Here is a 20211-nt window from a genome sequence, read left to right on the forward strand (position 1 = left end):
CAATATACTATGGAACCATTGGCAAGGCATATTGTTGTGATATGAATGTTGTGTTGATTGATCACTCTAGTATATAACCATCCCAATATCTGGTTGTATCTTGCTGACCCTGAAATCAATTTCATTGTCCAAAGACTCATCGCTCAAGATGATGCCTCCCAAATATTTGAAGCTGTTTACATTTGTCAGCTGGGTAGTGTTGACAGTGATATTCTACAGGCTTGGTATTTTGCACCAGCTGGTAAAGTACTTTTTGTTTTGTTCAAATGACAATACTCAGTTCAACTGACTGTCAGTTTTGTTCAATCTGATAGTCAGGCTGAAGAGCATAGCAGCTTCTGAGAATTTGTTCAGCATCAACTGTAGATCACTGTATTTGTGCACCAGCAGCACAGAGTCATCAGCAAGGAAAGTTCCTTGAAATGACTGTATGGAGGAACTTCGTTTGCACATTCAAGTGGCAAAGGTTAAGGAGCAAGCCATCCACTTGATACCTGAAATGCTCAGGTCCCTCCAAGACAGTTACTTATCTCATTATTGCATTTGTCTGATAAGAATCCCACTCACTCTGCAATTCTATGGAAAAATGCCATTTTTTGGTAAAATTAACTTTGGAAACCTCCTTCAGATTTTATAAATGTAAATGATCTTTCTCCCTATTTTCCTCTAAGATCTATTGACCAGAACAAGATGAACTGGAACAACATTTTGAGTGGATTTCTACAGTTAAGTAAGTTGAAATATCTTGCCTTTGCTTCTCATTTGTAGGATGGATTCCTTTTTAAACTACAGAATGTGATAATAATTTTTGATGCCAGAATCAGTGCAAATGTTAAAACTAGTGATTAAGTTTAAACATATGTTATGAGTTTATAACTGCACTAACAGTTAAAACAAACCAATCATATTTATTGCCACAGTATTTATTCCTACTCCACTGCAGAAACTGTGTCATCAGAAGATGTGATTGATGGCTTCTGGTTTGCGCGCGTGGCACTTCCAGACATGCAGGAACAGTTCGCTTCCCACCGTCCATTTTTTCTTTTTTGGAGGACCCTGAAAAGGGTTGAAAATCACCCTGGAGGGGCAAATACAGAGAGGAGGCCATCCCTGTGATTGCGTAAGGGTGGCATCCCTCCGCTTGAATCCAGGACAACTCCTTTGGCCCGAAGAAGAAGAGACCGGCCATAAAGATGGCCAATCATTAAGCCGCTCCCTGCCGAAAGCCAAAGAAGCACTAAGAAGCAATGTGGAGGACCTGGGTGAGATTTTACTTTTCTTACTCCCTTAACTATTTTCCTGTGGGACTTTCCTGAAAATTTCTTTCCCCACTTTTTGAAAAAACGGCGAATATCTACTCTGGGAACAAATCTTAAAGCCTTAAAGAAATTCAAATAATTCAGCAAAGAAATTAAGTAATTTTATCTGTATTTACTAAAAAGCTCCTATTTTTTGGTGGGGATCTACTACCCTATTTCCTCTTTAAGCTGTGAATTAAAGAAAAAAATTGGACTAATGCTACAAAAGTTTTATATTAATTTGGAAAAAAAAATTTTTACATTGCATTTTATATGCTATTGATGACATCTTGTGGTGAAACGTTGTACAGCAAGTAAACTTTTCTCCTGTTGTGAGAGCTGACTGAATAACAGAGCTGTCCTTGACATTACTTTTAAAGATAAGTGTGGGAACACCTGGCACTGAAAACAACTCTTGGAGGTGGATAATCTTTGACTATTATTAAAATAGCCTCCATGGAAGATTTAGCTGCAAACAACAACAAAATGGATGAATATATCCCACCACTTGGTTATAAACTGATACTGGATACGATTTTGGCAATGACAGAGCAAATTAAAGCCAAACTGCAAGAAAAATCTGACAACTTAAAGCCACTAAATCAAATTCTGACCTTAAATGCCGAAATAATAACCTAAGAGCAAATAGAAGAAGTGGAAACTAACACTAAAATAGGAGATTTCAAAGCACAACAAATGCAACCTACAGAGAATCTTAAAGTCCAAACTTCAATGTCAACTACAAAACTTACAACTCAAAAAGCAATAGCACCTGAAGAAAGCAATATTAAGAGTGAAGACATTAAAGGCCTTCAAATATACTTTATTGAGAATTCAACTAATCAAATGACAACCATCACACCAGCTACTACTTTCTACCCAATCCAGATGGAATTGGAAGAAGAAAAAGACGTGCCTGATTTAATGACACCTATATTACATCAATCATCAAAAACTGAATTATTAAAGCAAAACTTCAATGGTTACAAAGGGGACACTTTCTTTGCAAAACTGACATTTGGATACTCTCCCTGGATTCAAATAAGGTGTATAGGAAGAAAGGGAGATACATTTGAGAATTTAAAGAAGCCAAAAGGGAAGCCTGGTTGGCACAAAAGGAAGGCAAAAGTTAGATTTAAAAAACTGAACTTGTTTCTTTTTTTGGATTCCTAAAGATAGACTATAAAAATACCTTTCAATGGATTAAGGGGAATCTCTAAAAATATAACTGACTTTACATTTAGGTTTTAGATCTGTAAGGGAAAACAAAAGTAAGTTTTTAGAATATAATTCTGAACTATATTATAGAATTTGTAATGATATATCAAAAGATAGTATTTTAACAATTGATGTATGGTTAAGACGACTTATAGAATATATTAGTTGTTACTTTTGAACTATATTATAGAATCTAGAATTTTATATACAAAAGATAGTATTTTAATAATTGTTGAACGGTTAAGACAAAAAATATCTAACAACTGGTGATTTGTTAAGATGAAAACTAGATTTTAATGGTAAAACATAAGAATGTTTTGTAATGAACAATGTAAGTTTTGTAGGCAAGAGAATTATTCTTTATTGAAATAGGGAATTGTTGGTTACCCAAAAATTAAACTTTCTTTTGTACATTATAGGCTATTCTAGAATATTCTATTGCAATTAGATAAAATTTAAAAACAGGATATTGATATGTATTAGTGAAAATATATTGAAAATTTTGTTAATTGACTAGGCTACAACTAGAAATGTATTAATTTGACTATTTTGACTATGTGATAATTAAGGGAATCAGAGAGGGAATCCCTGTTGATGCAACCTGAACTATTTACAACGTTATTTGTTATTTTGACTACCCAACCACCGTATTGCTTCACAAATACATGTATATATAAATATTAAAAAATCAATAAAACTTGTATAAAAAAAGATGTGATTGACAAATCTGTAGTGGAATTCCACTACAGATGTGTCAGTCGCAAGGTTTGTTTTTCTTGCTATGCACATGTATACAGAATCTGAGCTAGACTGTGCTGTTTCTCTGTGTTATATAATATATGTGGGTATGTGCATAATTCTGTATTTATTTATTTATTTTTGTCATATTTATGTAGTGTATATTGGAGGTGGTGACCCTTTGAGAGCTGTATGCAACAAAATTTCATTTTAATGTATGCCCATCAGTGTACATTCAAAGTGACAATTAAGTTATTAAGTTGTTATTCAGATCACATCTTCTGATAACACAGTTTCTGCAGTGGAATAGGAATGAATACTGTGGCAATAAGTATGATTCATTTGTTTTAACTGTTAGTCTGTTAGCTATAACAAGAAATCATATATGATATTATGCTGTAATTAAGGGGTGTAATTCCACCCCTTAATTACAGTATAATATCATATATGATTCCTTGTTATAGTTAATTTTCTGTATAAATGTATACTGTGGGTTAGACCCAGCTTCTTATTTACCAGCTGGACTTTTTGCAGTACACAATACAATGGTAAAGACATAATTTTGCTATTTTATTCTGCTCCAAGTTCCTCAATTCTCCAGAACAGTTTTAAGAGTAGGAGTAATTTTACACTGAAAGTCAGTTTAATGTAATGGTTAAGATCCCAGGCCAAAACCAGGAGACTATCAGTTCTAGTTCCACCTTAGGCACAAAACCAGCAGAGTAACCTTTGGGCCAGTCACTCTATCTCAGGTCTACAAAGGAGGTAATGGCGAACCACGTCAAAAAAAGAAAAAAAAACTTTACCAAGAAAACTGCAAGGACTAGCCCAGGCAGTCACCAGGAGTCAACAGTGATTTGAAGGTACCAAATAAATAAATATATAAAAATTTTACACTGAAGCGGAAGCATGCCATAACAGAATACAGGCAGTCCCCAAGTTAAGAGTGTCCAATTTACGGATAACTCAGACGTACAAATAGAAAATTCCTTCCTCCAGCTGATGAACCACTGAAGCTCCAAATTTTAAATGTACAGCCTGTTTTCAGTGATTCATGAAAGGAAAAACACCATCCACCATTTTTAGTAATAGGCAATCAATTCATATACGGTACATAATTTTGAGTTAAGGACAGACTCTTAACCCAGGGATTTCCTGTAAGCTGCATCCTGTATGATATCAAAAGAATGTTAGAATGATACATTAAGCCATTCTGAATAGTTGTCAGGATTACACCGGTTCATATTACTAAAAATGATTATAGATTTGGTCCACACATTTCAGTTTATTTAAGCCACCAAAGGTAGTTTAAGAATTGCAACAGATAAGACACTGTGTGACAATAAATGCTATTTGGCTATTTGTATATATTTTTGTCTTTTAAGACATTGTTGATATTAAAAATTAAATTGTTGCAATCAAAGACTATTGATTAATGTAATATCTAATGTATATCAATTCCCTTACTAACAATAGTGATTTAGGTCTTCCTTATTTTAAATATTCAAACTATTCTTTTTTCCCCCTCTTTAGATTTCTTTCAAGTGGTCATTTCTCATTGCATGGTATATCAGATTCCTCCACAGAGCTTTGAAATGCCCTGTATACCAGCTAGAATTGCAGAGGATGGTCCCACTTGGCAGGATGTGCATGGTACAATTGGAGCCAATGCCACTGTATTGGTGGCTGAAGATAATTTCTTATGTTGCCACTGGAGCGATACATATATGAATTGTTTTGCGCACACTGCAGAAATGGAAGCCAAAGCATTTATTTCTTCAAGAATTGTTCATTCAACACTTCAGCAGATAGGTGGGCTTGGAAAATATGCTTTTAATTATTACTCAGATTATTTTAAATTGTTATAGCTGCTGTACAATGAAAATATGAGCACAGAATATAGATTAAATCAAACTGCATGTAGTAAAATAGATCATGAATAAAACAGTGACCAAACTAAAACAAATTACAATGGCTTTTTAAAAATAAGATCTTTTCAGCAACAGAATGGAGTTAAAGTCAGTGTCAGTTGAGAAATGGGATAGCCCAGTCTTGCCTCATTGAAGGGATAAATAAATATGCATAATAGTAGTTGATCTCTACGTAATTGTCCATGAGATGGGGCAGAAGGGGGGGGGGAATAATAAAATATATGTCATGATTTCATGACACAAATTCCACCGTTTTTGTATTTGCAAAAATGATTTGATATAATATAATTTTTACATTTATAGGGCCACCAATGAGAGCATGATAAATTATTTTCAAGAGTTCAGGGTTACAAGGATGTTTTTTAAAAAAAATGCTTAACTTTCTATTTAGATTTAATTTGGAATCTGCAGTTTTGGACCAATGAAACCACAGAAGAATTGTTTTGCATTATGAAATTATCTACTAAGTCACCATATTTGAATGAAGACTTTACAGTTAATCTATTGCATGCATTGTAAGTATAATCAAAATCCAAGTTAAAATTTGTGGGGTTTATGAATTACAGGATCTTATTCCACTTCTGATAAGAGTAGCTCCAGTTTTATATTTTGCTTTAAGACTTTCTATCACATTTACTTCATATTAGGTGATGGGGGTGGGGAAATATGTCTTCCTTTAACAGGGAAAAATTAGAAGAGTGGGGAGAGGAATTTCCAAGCACCAGGTACCAAGTTGAAAGGGGAAAAAGGGCTGACATGGAACACAGAGTACTAAAAGCAAAATATAGCTTCTTACCCCATGATCTACATTTTAAAAACAGTTTTTTAAAAAGTTGATTTAATGCAAGGAAACACTCTTTTCTTTTTCAGAGTGAATGAGACTTGCTGTCTTCAAAGTAAATTTAAAGATTTCAGTAATCATTCAATAAGCAAGACTATTCTCCCTGTTAAAATATGGTTTTAAATGTTATTGCATTTCAGGGATATTGTCCATGTAACAGTTCTATTTTATAAAATTCTAACACTATATAGTTTTACTTAATAGATTAAAATGTAATTATGAAAAGTTTATAGTCCAACCCTAACCCCAATACAGTTATTCATTTTATTTGGGGATGATATATTACACAAATTCATTGTATTGTATTATGATATCATAGTATCAAGACATTTAAAAACTCTGAAACCAGACCTATATTCCAAACATAAAAAGTAAACTGTTAACATTCCCTGCTCTCTACTATGTTATTTTTTGGCAGTAAAAGATATTGTCTATGAAGACACTTCTTCAGCAATATTTCTTTTTAGGCCTTAAAACAGGAACAGCCAATAAGAATGACAATCAATATTGCAGACTGCTTTATATTGTCATCAGATACTTCTGTTAAAATTGTAGTTGCATTATCATGCAGCTCCTTTGAAATATTTAAAAATGTTATTTTGTGTTCCGCAGTCTTCTGAATAGCAAAATATTTTGTTTACATAGTTCTTAGTTTTACTGAGTGGAATACAGAAGTACTTATTTTATGTGGTCTGGCCTGAATATTATGTTCTCTATTGGGAATATGTGTGTTTTCATTAGAAACACTACAGCAGAAAGCTTTCTGCTTTAAACTCCACAAGAGGAAAAGGCACACGAATGTATCATTTGTGGACTTTTACAATGTTTATGTTTCAAAATAAGCCCTGATTGGTTTTAATCATGACCAAGAGTCCAGGAATGCTGAACTCAGAAGACTTACTCTGGAATGTAGAGTTGGCTGTTAAAATATCAAAAATTGAAAACTCACAATACTGGAGAATGCAATATTTGTGGTTTTATTGGCTGTCTTGTTCAGAATGAAAAGAAAGTTCTCTTGTTGAAATAGAATGAGCTTTCCTTCCTTGTGCTTCTTCAGACAGATTCTCCAAGGAAACCTGGGAATATATGGCTAACTAGTTGGCCTTAATTTATCTTGTATGCCCTCTGTAACATAAAAGAAACAAGCATAAATATTCAGGGACCAATTATAAGGATTCCTACAGCTATCTATCTATCTATCTATCTATCTATCTATCTATCTATCTATCTATCTATCTATCATCTATCTATCTATCTTCATCATCATCATCATTTTTTTCTCAGATTTTACAATCATTTTTATTTTCCCCCCAAAATGTTGCTTTTTCCAGATTTCTAAAAGAAATAATTGTTTAGTTAATTTTTTTGAAGTGAGATATTAAGGATCACATCTGAATTCTCTTAGGAACTTAGAGAATTTAGAGAAAAATAATAGGCAGTGGAACAATGAACACTTGCAACTAATAGAGCACAAACTTAAATCAGAGTATTTTCCCCCTACACTTTGTTTACCATAAGTGTGCCCCCAAAATATGAATTTATAACTTGATTTTTTAAAGTTCCCAATATGACCAATTACATTTTCTCCTTGCATTGACCAGCAATGCATTCTTAATTGTTATGACTTCTATTGTGAATTGGTTTTATGGTATAATAATTGTGAAGATACTTCAAAAGACAAAATAAAATATTGTCATTGAGTATTCATGTGTTCTATTTCTCTTAAAAACTCATTAGAATTATCATAAAATACAAATGAAAATAAAGATAGTATAGAAATGGGAAAGGAAAATGATGGGAAAGAGAAGTGCAGAGTAAAAGGTGAAAGAAAGAAAAAGAAAACTTTGATTTCCAAGTTCTTTCAGCACAGTAAAATATAAAATAGATTTGAAGATTCTTTTACTTTACCAATTAACAAGTACTAGCTATTTCTGTAAGAACAAACTTAATCAACAAAACCCAAAGTCAAGATTTCTTTTTTCTTTTTCTTTTGACTCGAATACACAGTCCAGAAGTGGTTTCCAGGTAGAAACAAAGCTGGATATATTCTTTTCTCTAATTAAAGTCAATTTTGCCCCCTCTGCTAGCTCTCATCACTTTTTCCAGCTATTCTTCTATTGTGGGGACAGATGTACCTTTCTATTACTGTGCATAAAGAATTCTTGCTGCAGTCAACATAAACAAAAAATAAAGTTCCAGATCTTTTTTCCAATTCCTTATACAATAATCCTAAAAGAAATTCAGCTTTGAATTTTATGTTAATTTTAAAGATTTTCTGTACTATAACATGGATCTGTCCCCAATATTTCTTTTCTTCAGCAAAGATCCACCAAAGATGATACAAAGTACCTTTAAAATTACATTTCTAACATATATTTGAGACACCTTTATACATCTTTGACAATTTATCAGGTGTTATATGCATTATTTTGTAACAAATTCAGTGTAAATTTTAAACCATTTGTCCATGTTTTCCCATTATTCAAGCATTATATTATAACCAAAGTTCTTGCCTGCTGAATCATACGCCGTTTCACATATTCATTTCCCAGATTCAATTTCAACAACACTGGCAATAACATGGGCATCATTAGCATACAACAAGTTCTATTTCTCCAGATTGTTTTTAGCTCCTTCACTGCAGTATTTTTTTATGTTCTAATGTAACTAATGTCTTATGTGAGGTATGGTTATGTATTGCTTTCATGGTCTCATTTTTCCCTAATTATTGAAGAGTGGAAATAATAACTTGCAGTATTACAAACCTTTGTTCCAATTTAGTGCAAAAAAAATTTCAATTACCAATGTTAAATTAGTGATATTTGATACTCAGAATGTGGAACATCCATGAATCCAGATTTGGCACTTCTTAACTATACTATAAATTAGGGCCCTACATGATATAGGCTGTAACTTCATTTGAATGACACAGATGCTTTACCCATAGTTTAGCTGTGAAGTTGCCTGGAACTCACTTCCAGGTGTTCCATTGCTAATCAGAAAGAGAAGATATGGGCTTTGATTGTGCTATTTTTGTTATGGCTTGCCACTTTGCTAGGACATAGAGAAAATATTTACTTTCTTTGAAATGTTAGGGAGTAATACTGATGTACATGTTTTTATGCAGTGTTTGCAGTCTCAGAATATTGGCAGTAGAATGCAAAATACAAACTGCAGAATTTATAAGCTTGGAAGGACTAGATAATATCCACAAAAGGATATTATCTATTGTTCAAGCCCCAAATCGTTCAGATGCTTTTAACTTTAGGAAGATTATTCTGGGTCATTTATCTTCCTCTTCCTCCATGTAATTCTGTCAAACCATTACTGTGGGGGAAAAAAATCTCTCATTTAGCATAGATTGCATTGCAGAATTATTATGTTTTTGCTTTTGAATTGATCTTAATATATTAAATACAGCTTGGTGTGTTAAAACTTTGAATTCAGAGGTAGAAGAAGCTCTCATTTTGTGAAAGGTGCCACCTCTCTCCTTCAGAAAGGGAGAAAGGAAATGAAAAGAAAATGGGTGATTGTTATGGTCTGCACCATTTGAGCAACCCTATCTAAAGTTTGATTGTCCCTAGATTAAAAACAGTAGAACAGTGGGGTTCTTAGTGCTCTCTGGGCCTGAATGTTTTCTTGCAGACATTTCATTACCAAACTAGGTATATCATATCAATCATAGTTTATCAAATAATTATTCATTGTTGCAGGCAAGAAAGTGATCAACTGCCCTGGTCTTGCCCTGTTGCTAAACTCACTCACTGCTTAATTTATGTGTATGCTCAGTTTATTACTTTGACAATCTGCCACAAGGGCTGAGGTGTTTTGTTAGTTACTGCTTCTTTTCACACTGACCCTGTTGTTGCCAAGGGCTAATTTGGTCTTTTTGTTACACTTCATCTAGTACGGTACCTTCCATTTTGGATGTCACAAGTTAATATATATTCAAAAAGATGTTTGCTTCATCTGAGCAGTTTCCTAGTTTGTGGGGAAAAAAATAGATAAAAAACAAAATTATTTAGAGAGGTCAGCCAAAGAAGATATTTTGAACCGAATTTTTCAGAGGAAGGAAAACAAAATAGTATATTGTCAAATAAAAAAACCCTCAGACTTTCCATAATTTAGTCCAAATAACAGACTCAGAAGAGTTTGAATTCTTTTTTTTTTGGTCAATATTTATTTTATTTTATTCAGAACATTAAAATACAAACTCCAGAAAAGAAAGAAAATACAAAAACAAAGCAAAACTAGACAAGATAAAAATAGATGTGCATAAAAAAAATCATACACATAGATGTCATACACATTGATTCAAAAGAGTTTGAAATGCAAAAAGCATATTATATAATTACTTAATAAATTAGAGTGTTAGTTTTAACACCATAAGGATAACATAAGAGTATTTGAGAGTTATTAATTTTGACATTTTAGTGCTAATTTTATATTTTGATGGATATAATTTTGAAGAAACAGCTGAAAAGAAGCATAGCCTTTTAAAGAGCAACAGATACAATTTTATATTTCTCTTTGCAAGCTTTTTTCCTTGCCTTGTGCATGTGCTATTGATATTAGTTCTGTTGGTATTATGTCTGTACAGACTAAAAAAATAAAAATTCAGATTATAAAATCAAGAAAATTATACCTTTTCATTCTGAAAAGATTTCAATAGCATTCCAAGTTAAATTATTATTATTATTATTATTTAGATTTATATACTGCCCTTTCCCGAAGGACTCAGGGCGGTTTACAGGGCATTTAAAAAACAGTCAATACAAACGTTAAAACAAATTAAAAGAGATTAAATAGAACCCTGAGAAAATGAAAACCCAGTTAAAATTAGAATTAAAAATATTCTCAGCCTGGGCCAGAGAGCTCGAAGAGCCAGGTCTTCAGGTCCCGGTGGAATGAACGGAGGTTGGGGGCAGTCCTAAGCTCGGCAGGCAGCTGGTTCCACAGGGCAGGCACACCCACTGAGAAGGCCCTTCCCCTGGGTGTTACCCGCCGGCAGTCTTTAACCGGCGGCACCCTGAGGAGACCCTCCCTGTGGGAGCGCACTGGACGAAGGGAACTTGGTGCTGGCAGCAGGTGTTCCCTCAAATATCCCGGACCCTCGCCATTTAGGGCTTTATAGGTCATCACCAGCACCTTGAATCTCACCCGAAGGGCAACTGGAAGCCAATGCAGCTCGCGGAGTAGAGGTGTTACATGGGAGTATCGGGAGACCCCCATCACAACTCGCGCGGCCGCATTCTGCACCAGTTGAAGCCTCCGGGTGGTCCTCAAGGGCAGCCCCATGTAGAGAGCGTTGCAGTAGTCTAAACGGGAGGTCACGAGCGCATGAGTGACTGTGCGTAGGGTATCTCGGTCCAGGTAGGGATCTAATGGATCTAATATTATAACAAAATATTATATAAAGGCAACTGTGAGTGTTTTTAGCTCCTTCCATTTAGTTCTTCCATTTTTTAACCTTTTCCAGGAATTCATTTTCCAAACAGTATAAATATGTTTGATATTTATTAACTTACTTACATTTAAAAAAACAAGATTGTAATGTAAGTGATTCTACCTGCTCCAGAAGCATGATTTTATGGTTTCAAAACAGTCTTTAAAAAGTGTTTCACTCACTGAAGATTTGGTTCTTCAATAAAATGAACAATAATTTTAAAGCATCAAGCAGAAACTTTTTTTTGCAGAAAAATATTTTCTCCTTCCCTATAGGATTTTTTTAAACATTCTATAAAATGTTCAGTTTTCAAACTGGCTATGTAATGGGCGAGTTCACCCAGAAAATTCAACCATATGAAATTGTCCTTTAATAAACAATAATATTTTTGCAGGGATTTCTGTTTGCCTAAATAAGTGCCACACAGTCAACAGAGGTGCTAATTCTTGGATTCTTTTGAGCCTTTCTCATAAGTGGGCAATAGCAGTACTGGACCACTAGTTCATAAACTCCACATTTACACAACAACCACATTATGTCACCCTCAAACCATCCCTGCTGTGCTGTATAGTCGAGGTTTCTGTCTTCTTACTTTCTGTCTTATGTTTTTTCCTTGGAAAGCAATTCAACTTCGGGTCATCCCCACATTCTTTTCCTTTGTTAAATGGGAACATTTAAAACTTGAATGTAAAACACTGAAGAGTTAGGTGTCCTCTCCCCCAGTCAAGTTTTTCAGGGGTCAGCAACCTGAAACAGTGAAAGAGCACCTCGGAACCAGTTCCCTCACAAAAGGAAAAACTGGGAGCCGCAAAAAATGTGTGCGCATGCGTGTACATGTGCACATGCGCAGAACAGGGTTTCACTGAAGAGTGGAGCCAAGGCGAGATATGCACCTACCCTGCATATTTGAATTGATTGGTAGAAATTTTTTAGTCCCACTTTTTTTGGGGGGGACTACACATGGCAGAGGACTGGGAGCCGCAGGAGATGGCTGAAAGAGCCACATGCGGCTCCAGAGTGCTATGTCTCGATAGTGCTTATAGATATTGATGTAGAAATGTATTTTAATAATATAATTGGAATGGATTGTTATAATTATATAAAATGGCTACATACTGTATATTTATCATGCTTTGCATAAGTAAAAGTGCTTTGTGGCATTTATAACACAGTTTTTTTTCATTTCTTACATGCATAACAAAAATAATGCAAGCAATTTACAGAATTTCTAATAAAGTCCTCTGTATAATCTAATAAAAGAAATAGCAAGAAAATGACTAGTTTTATTTTCTTTTCAGAACAGATGCATCACTGGAAAATTCTTCTACAAATTCACTAAAGGAAAATTCTACAGTCACTCACTGTAATACTCTAAAAGCCCGAAAATATGAATGTCAGATATCTTCAGTAAAACTGAATCATATTTACATTATGTGGCTCAAGATCACTGATGGCAATATATTACTGCAGTCACCACTGATGTCAGTCAAACCTATAGATGTTGGTAAGTTTTCATTTATTAGCAAAAACATCAAGCATACTTGCCAAGCTCTGTTAGACTTAGCCAGAATTATTCTTGAAACTCCATAATAATGAAGACAACCTTTGTTTACAGGTTTAGTTGTACACTATGATTAAGTTAAACTTGTTTTAAAGGGGAAATTCTCTCAGATCTGTGAAGTAATGGGAAAAGCAACATAGAATTAAATGTTTATGCTAAAATCTTTTTTTTTTGCATCCCAGCAACAGTCATTCTGAATTAATTCCCTAAAATGTTGAATTAATATTATTAGTTATAAATCTAGCATTCATTGAATATTGTGATTTATAATTTGGCATTTGATTATTCAGACCTAATATAAGTAAAGCTTAATTATTTAAATTCATAGTATATTATAAATAAAATTATATTCAAGGAATAATATATTATTTTTCATAATCTACATTGTGGCACAAAACACACAAATAAGTATGAAGGTTTGACAAGTCAAAGATACAAGTCCTTTCTAATAAAATAATATATTTTCTACTACTTTCTCTTATTGATATCTTATGATTATATTACTTTGTTGTTCGCATGTACACTGAGAGCTTATGCACCAGAGACAAATTCCTTGTGTGTCCCATCACCCTTGGCCAATAAAGAATTCTATTCTATTCTATGGTACTCTTAGTTATACTGGAATTACAGGCCCCAGAACTGCTTGCTAGCAATTGTGGGAATTTTCAACATATCTTGATGGAATGAAGATGGGGAAGTTGATCTGGGTTCTTATGAAAAAAAACTTTCATGTTTTTAAACATACAATTTCACTTTGTAATGCTTTATTCCAAGTATGAACAGTAAAAATAGGGGGAAAAATGAGAGGATGCTGACACTCTGAAGGGTTGCATTTTAGCTGTATTAGTACAATTTGGAGTTTTTTTTACATTTTACTTTTATATAATTAAATCAGAGTTTTATATAATCAGATGATCGTTGCATTTAATCTTTTGATACTTTCTGGCTTTTTTGCTTCTAAATTACTCATTGTCTGAATTATTTTGTATTTTATTATAATTAAAAAATTGATAGACAATTTTTCTTTATTATATTAGTTTAATAAATTAATATAAATCTTTTAGAATAAGGGTTTTAATTATTACCGTATATACTTGAGTATAAGCCGAATTTTTCAGCCCACTTTTTGGGCTGAAAAATTCCACTTCGGCTTATACTCCAGTCAACAAAAAAACTTACCGAGGACTTGTGCGCGGCCGAGGCTTTGGTGCTTCCGGGATCGCGCGCACCTCTCCCAAGCCACCGCCATCCGAAGACCTGCCGAAGTTTGGGGAGGTTTGGGGAGGTGCGCGCGCACCTCCCCAAACCTCCCCAAACGTCGGCAGGTCTCCGGACCTCCGCGCCCTGCCTGCCTGCTTCTTTCCGCTGCGGAAAGAAGCAGGCAGGCAGGGCGCGGAGGTCCGGAGACCTGCCGACGTTTGGGGAGGTTTGGGGAGGTGCGCGTGCACCTCCCCAAACCTCCCCAAACTTCGGCAGGTCTCCAGACGGCGGCGGCTTGGGAGAGGTGCGCGCAATCCCGGAAGCACCAAAGCCTCGGCCGCGCACAAGTCCTCGGTAAGCTCCGGGCGGTCACTTGCTTCGCGTCTTCTGAGGGAAGGGGGGGCGACTGGAGCGGGCGTGTTTCCTCGCCTGCTGGGCGCCGCGATTTACCCGGGGAACGCACGGGCCCCGAATGGCAGCATGGAGCGAGGAAGCGGACAGCCAGGGCTTCCCTGAGAGCCGCGGCCACACAGGGTATTCCTGTGTATTCAGGCTTGCAGAACGGCGGATCGGCTTATACTCGAGTCAATAACTTTTTCCAGTTTTTGGGGGTGAAATTGGGGGTCTCGGCTTATACTCGAGTCGGCTTATACTCAAGTATATAGGGTATATAACTTAATATTTTGGAAAGATGATGGAATTACAGGAATTGCACAATGTTTTTTGTAAATCATGTTATTCAGTGGTCAATTATTTTAAAACTTTTAGTTAGCAGAATTAAAATAGCATTTGGTATAATTCAGTTACTTCACTTCAAATGATGCAAGGTCTGCATATATATTCCTGGAGCTGCTGCTTGAGAAAGTGTGCACAAGGCAAAGCTACAACTTTTATTAAATAAAAGATCATACTTCATGTGACTCATTTTTAAAAACTAACTACCACTAGAAACTCTGTGCCTTGGAAGAGTAAGTTTAAAAGTGGAAGTTAACATCACAAAGCTAACTTTTGCAATTCCATTCCAGAACAAAATATTGCTGTTTGCTCATAACAGTGATTCTGATCAAATGTACGTTATCTGAATATAATTTATAGAAAATAAATGAAATTATTATAATATACAGGCCAACTAAACATACTATGAGAGCTATAGCACAGTATTTAATATTGTAGCTCCTTAAACAAATACTATCAAATTCTATAATTACTTATAAAATAATTTGTATTTTTTGAAACTTGATCTTAAATATCTGTATTCAGATATCAACCTAGCCAGATGGCAGTTTTAGAGTTAGTATTAATATAAGGGAATATTGTAAACTTTCCATCCCATGAATTAGCAAAACATAGTCATTTATTTGTATTATTCATCTTTTTTTTTTAAAAAAAACACACCCTACTTTTGTTCTTTTTTCACCAAAGCTGTTGCCTGGTATGGGATGTCTTCCTTCCAAACTTGGATATACTAAATAATATGATAATTTTAATTATTACTGTGTTTCTTTTGGATGCTGAGCAAACTCTAGCCATAACTGCTTCAGACCACAACCACAATTCGCCAAAGCATTTATGCATACTGTATGTTGAAATTGTTTTAATTAATTGGAACATGAGGCCATAGGGTACTCTTTCTTGCTTAAGGTGAAATTGATTGAAACAGGTGCTCTAGGTATTAACTGGATTATTTAAAAATATTTGAACCTATGTATATAAAATAATTGTTTACATATATAGAGATGATCAAATTAAAACAAAAAAAATTAGCAAGCTTAAAATATTACTGGAAATCATCGTGTTTAAGGCATATTGTTTATCATACTATTTTGCAGTAAAACCTGACCCTCCATTACATCTGCAAGTTGAAATGACAGATACAGGACAGTTAAAAATCTCTTGGTCTCAGCCAGCATCTAAATCCAACTTATTTCTATATGAAGTAAAATGTTTTACAAACTCAACTAAAAGTTTTCAACAGGTGAGACAAATTTCTTATTCTAAGCCTCTTATAAAATAGATTTAAGAGTCACTGTAAATTTGGCAATCTTAATTTAAGATTAAACAGTCTAAATTTCTGAGAAACTGAAAAATGAGCTATGCAATAAAAATGGTATTCAGTGCATGTAGAATAACCCAAAGTTTACTTGTAACTACGAGTTTACATTTGGGAGCAGCAAGGTAGAATAATGAAGAAATACATGTTGTCAAACCAATACAAAACCCACGTTTTAGATATTTGTAGCCAATCTTCCTTTATGTTTTCATTATAATGGTTTATACTGGACACCTATGCATTGAAATGATTAAAATCAACAGATTTTCAGTGCTTGTATTGTGAGCTAATGAGATATGCTTCACTTTCATTGGATTATCTATTATTGGCTCACAATACAAGCACTGAAACATATTTTTAAGTGAGATGCAGTAGGATCACCATCTATTCTCCCTGTTGCACACAAACAAACAAAAAATTCTACTCCCTAAATGTACTTTAAATTTGCTTGAGGTTTGGCATGGAATTGTCTAGGAAGCAAGTTCTATGTGCATATGTGAAAGGTTGCACAATCCTCTTTATTTTCATTTTGAATTACTGAATGCATTTTCTATGAACCAAATTGGAAGGGGACAATGTCCTTATGGAGTGCACGTATGTAACCTTTGCATTCTGGACACATAAACTTTATATAACATCATGTGTTAAAACCAAGAAATAAAACCTCTTTTGTTTTTTATTAGCTTCATTTTATCAACTTTTGTTTGATTTTTTAAAAATAATTCAGTGAAAGAACTGCATTATTCTTATTATATTATTTTTTTAAAAAATAATTTAATAGGTGGCTAAAATTACCATGGGAACATCACTGACCATAAATAATGAATTACTCGAATCTTCATATATAATTCAGATTCGGTGCAAGAACCATCAGAAATTAGGTCTTTGGAGTGATTGGAGCTCACCTTTTAACCTGGATCTACAAGGTACATTCACATAAAAATGTTATTAATCCAAGATATAAAATATTAGATCATTTTATGTGATCCTCATCATGGCCCATGGCTAATTAAAAATTGTTTATTTTTTACAATATACGTAATTTATCCTAATCTAAAGATCTTGAGTGTCATACAAGATATTACACATAACAGTTTCCAAATGTATCAAATGCCTCCTGAATAGATACCCACAATAATGAATTAAAGATAAAGGAATGGTGGACTAATGGCTGTTTTTGTCACTTTTTAGAATGATTGAAAGGAGGGAGTTAAAATGTACCTCTGGAATCAATGAATTCTAAAGTTTGGGGCATCGTCTTTCATAGTTGAGGAGGAGCATATTATGTAATTCAGGGGTGTCCACCCGTGGTTCATAGCCTGAATGCGGCCCCGTATAGCTAGAAACATGACCGCACAAAATTGTAACCTTTTAACATTATTATGTGATTTTTATATACATCAACTATATTATATATTTTATATGTGGCCCAAGACAATCCCTCTTCATTCAATGTGGCCCAGGTAAGCCAAAAGCTTGGACATTCATGATCTAATCTAAGGGATTTTCTTGTGTTGAAATTTGAAACTTAATTAATGAGAAAAGAATTACAAAGTATATTACAAAGTTATATAAAATAACTAAGCAAATGTGTTGTTAAAAAGCCCTACATTTGTGGTTATTTTTATAAAGAATAATGTTATAAAAATTATTTAAAATATTAATGTTTGTTTCCTTTGTTTGTAATAGATGTCATGTATTTCCCTTCTAAACTCCTAGCAAGTGTTGGAACAAACATTTCTTTTTATTGTATTTATAAAACCAAAAACAAAATGATCTCATCAAAGAAGATAGTATGGTGGTTGAATTTAGCAAAAGAAATCCCAAGTAATCAGTATACTTTTGTGAATGACTACACTAGCAAAATTACACTTACCAACTTGCCTGCAATGAAGCCTGGAGGAAAATTCCTTTTTAACGCTTTATACTGTTGTAATGAAAATAAGGAATGTAATCATCGTTATGCTGAACTATACATAATAGGTAATATATCAGATTGTTTCTACAATTATAAATATTGATGAACCCTTATTCTTTGCATATTTACTAATGCTGTCTTTCAAATAGATGCTAATATCAATATCACATGTGAAACCTATGGCAACTTACAAAAAATGACTTGTTCCTGGTCCATCAAACCAGATCCAATACTTTTGGAGAGTACTTTGCTGTTAAGATATTACAGGTATATGTTCATTTTAATATATTTTTGAAAAGCTATTTCTTTCAGAGCTCAGGTTAGTACAGGGTTGAGGAAAATTCTATACTGTACAGTGATACGGAACTTTTAATTAAAAGAAAGGTTGGATGTGACTTAAGTGGGAAAACTGAATTCTCTGCTCTTTAAATTAGCTTTTTCAAATCTGATAGTCTCAGAGGTGAGTGCAACTTTCAAAATTTCAGACAACATGGCTAAACATGGAAACTGCAGCATCATTAATTCTAATGGAAGCTTGGGCTAGAAATTGTAACTTTGACAGGCAACCTTTATGATATTCCCTCATCACTTACAATATTAGAGCTTAATAGCAGTTTTGAGATTGAATATCTGATCTATTAAGTCCCAAAATTTGGTTTTTAAACAGCAGAAGTAGAGATATTTTGTTACTCGTTTGATTTGGAAATTCAGCTCTATAAATACCAATGTGCCTTGTAATCTTTATTCACGATACTGCTTCTTGCACTCTGGTCATAATTCTTGTTGTAATAGTGCTGATTTTGTGGATTTTCTAGAGATGAAAGACATTAAAAAGTATTCATTTTAATAAATTACTAAATATATTTAGCTGGATTGGAACCATCCATTGCTGAGATGTTCCTCTTATCAAGATAATTCACTATAATTTGGGGACATGTCCCTGTAATTTCCATTTAATCAAAGATGTGTTTTGCCACTACCTCCTGCAGTATTTTTTTTAATTATACCAATCTCGTTGTACCACTGATATTCCATTTAGGTCAAACCAGGTCCAATCTTGCATAGGTATTCAATGAACAACAGGTCAACTAGGTGCCTCCATTTGCTGAGACAGTACTTTTCTTAGGGCCAGCCAAAATGCACAAATAAATTTGCAAATATATTGAGTTCTTCAGAATTTTTCATCAAGATATTATATAATTATTACAAGCTTCATATTGACTTGTTGCTCAAATGGTGATCAACTGTGCTTAATCTTATGCAACTCATCCCTCTACCCAGTTGCAGTCCTTTCTCTTCCTTTGGAGTCACTGATTGGTTCTAGCAAAAGTGGTGCATAGCCAAGTTGTATGTAATGGATATGGCTCTGTAAACTTTAGAAAGTTTTCTACAGATCTTTGTGCAATTATATAACTTGTGTGTAAATGTAATGTATAGATGACAGTTTAAAGAACTATCACTTTTTAAAGTAACCAGTTTACCAGTTTTGGTAACCTGTTTGATTGTCTGGGGTATGAATTAAGCTCCCAAATTTTGTGTTACTTGCAGGTTTGATAACCCCAGTTTTGTTAATTCAACCCAGTCATGAAGACGGTCTGCCCAGACTATTCTTTGAGCTTAGGTTACTTAATCTAAGTTTTCTAAGGGAACTTAATGTAAGATAGTACCCAAGATAGTACCTATAAGATAGTACCCAATGTTCTTGAATTCTCAAGTGTTCCTTTTATACAATAAAATCTGTCCTTTCTGAAAAACAGGTTTTATTTGTACCTATTTATTATGAAGTTTATTTGGTTTTTTAATGTTTTTATGTTGTAAGCCATCCAGGGTCATTGAACACAAGATGGGTGGCAAATAAATCTCATAATGAATAAAAATAAATAAATAAATAATCATTCTATCATCGTCAAAGAGAAGGATGATCAGGACTGACCCTTGTGTGTCTTAATTCTTCATGCTAATGTGAATCAATCCAGTGGTGCTACCTCATCTGCTACCTGTTAGCTCTAA

General features: G+C 34.0%; 1 protein-coding gene across 1 annotated transcript in view; it reads left to right on the forward strand.

Annotated features, from left to right (window-relative positions):
- Positions 1–676: 676 nt before the first annotated feature.
- Positions 677–20211, forward strand: part of LEPR (leptin receptor) — a gene marked incomplete at its 3' end in the record, with an annotated part of 44335 nt that continues 24800 nt past the window's right edge. Inside the window, exons 1-8 of the mRNA XM_083360235.1 lie at positions 677–730; positions 4788–5066; positions 5577–5700; positions 12771–12976; positions 16063–16208; positions 17065–17209; positions 17973–18266; positions 18351–18468. Of these exons, the coding sequence (XP_083216361.1) occupies positions 691–730; positions 4788–5066; positions 5577–5700; positions 12771–12976; positions 16063–16208; positions 17065–17209; positions 17973–18266; positions 18351–18468 (1352 nt within the window). The 5' untranslated portion in view covers positions 677–690. The remainder of the gene's footprint in view (positions 731–4787; positions 5067–5576; positions 5701–12770; positions 12977–16062; positions 16209–17064; positions 17210–17972; positions 18267–18350; positions 18469–20211) is intronic.

Source organism: Vipera ursinii (assembly GCF_947247035.1).
Source record: "Vipera ursinii genome assembly, chromosome: 3".
Lineage (NCBI taxonomy): Eukaryota > Metazoa > Chordata > Lepidosauria > Squamata > Viperidae > Vipera > Vipera ursinii.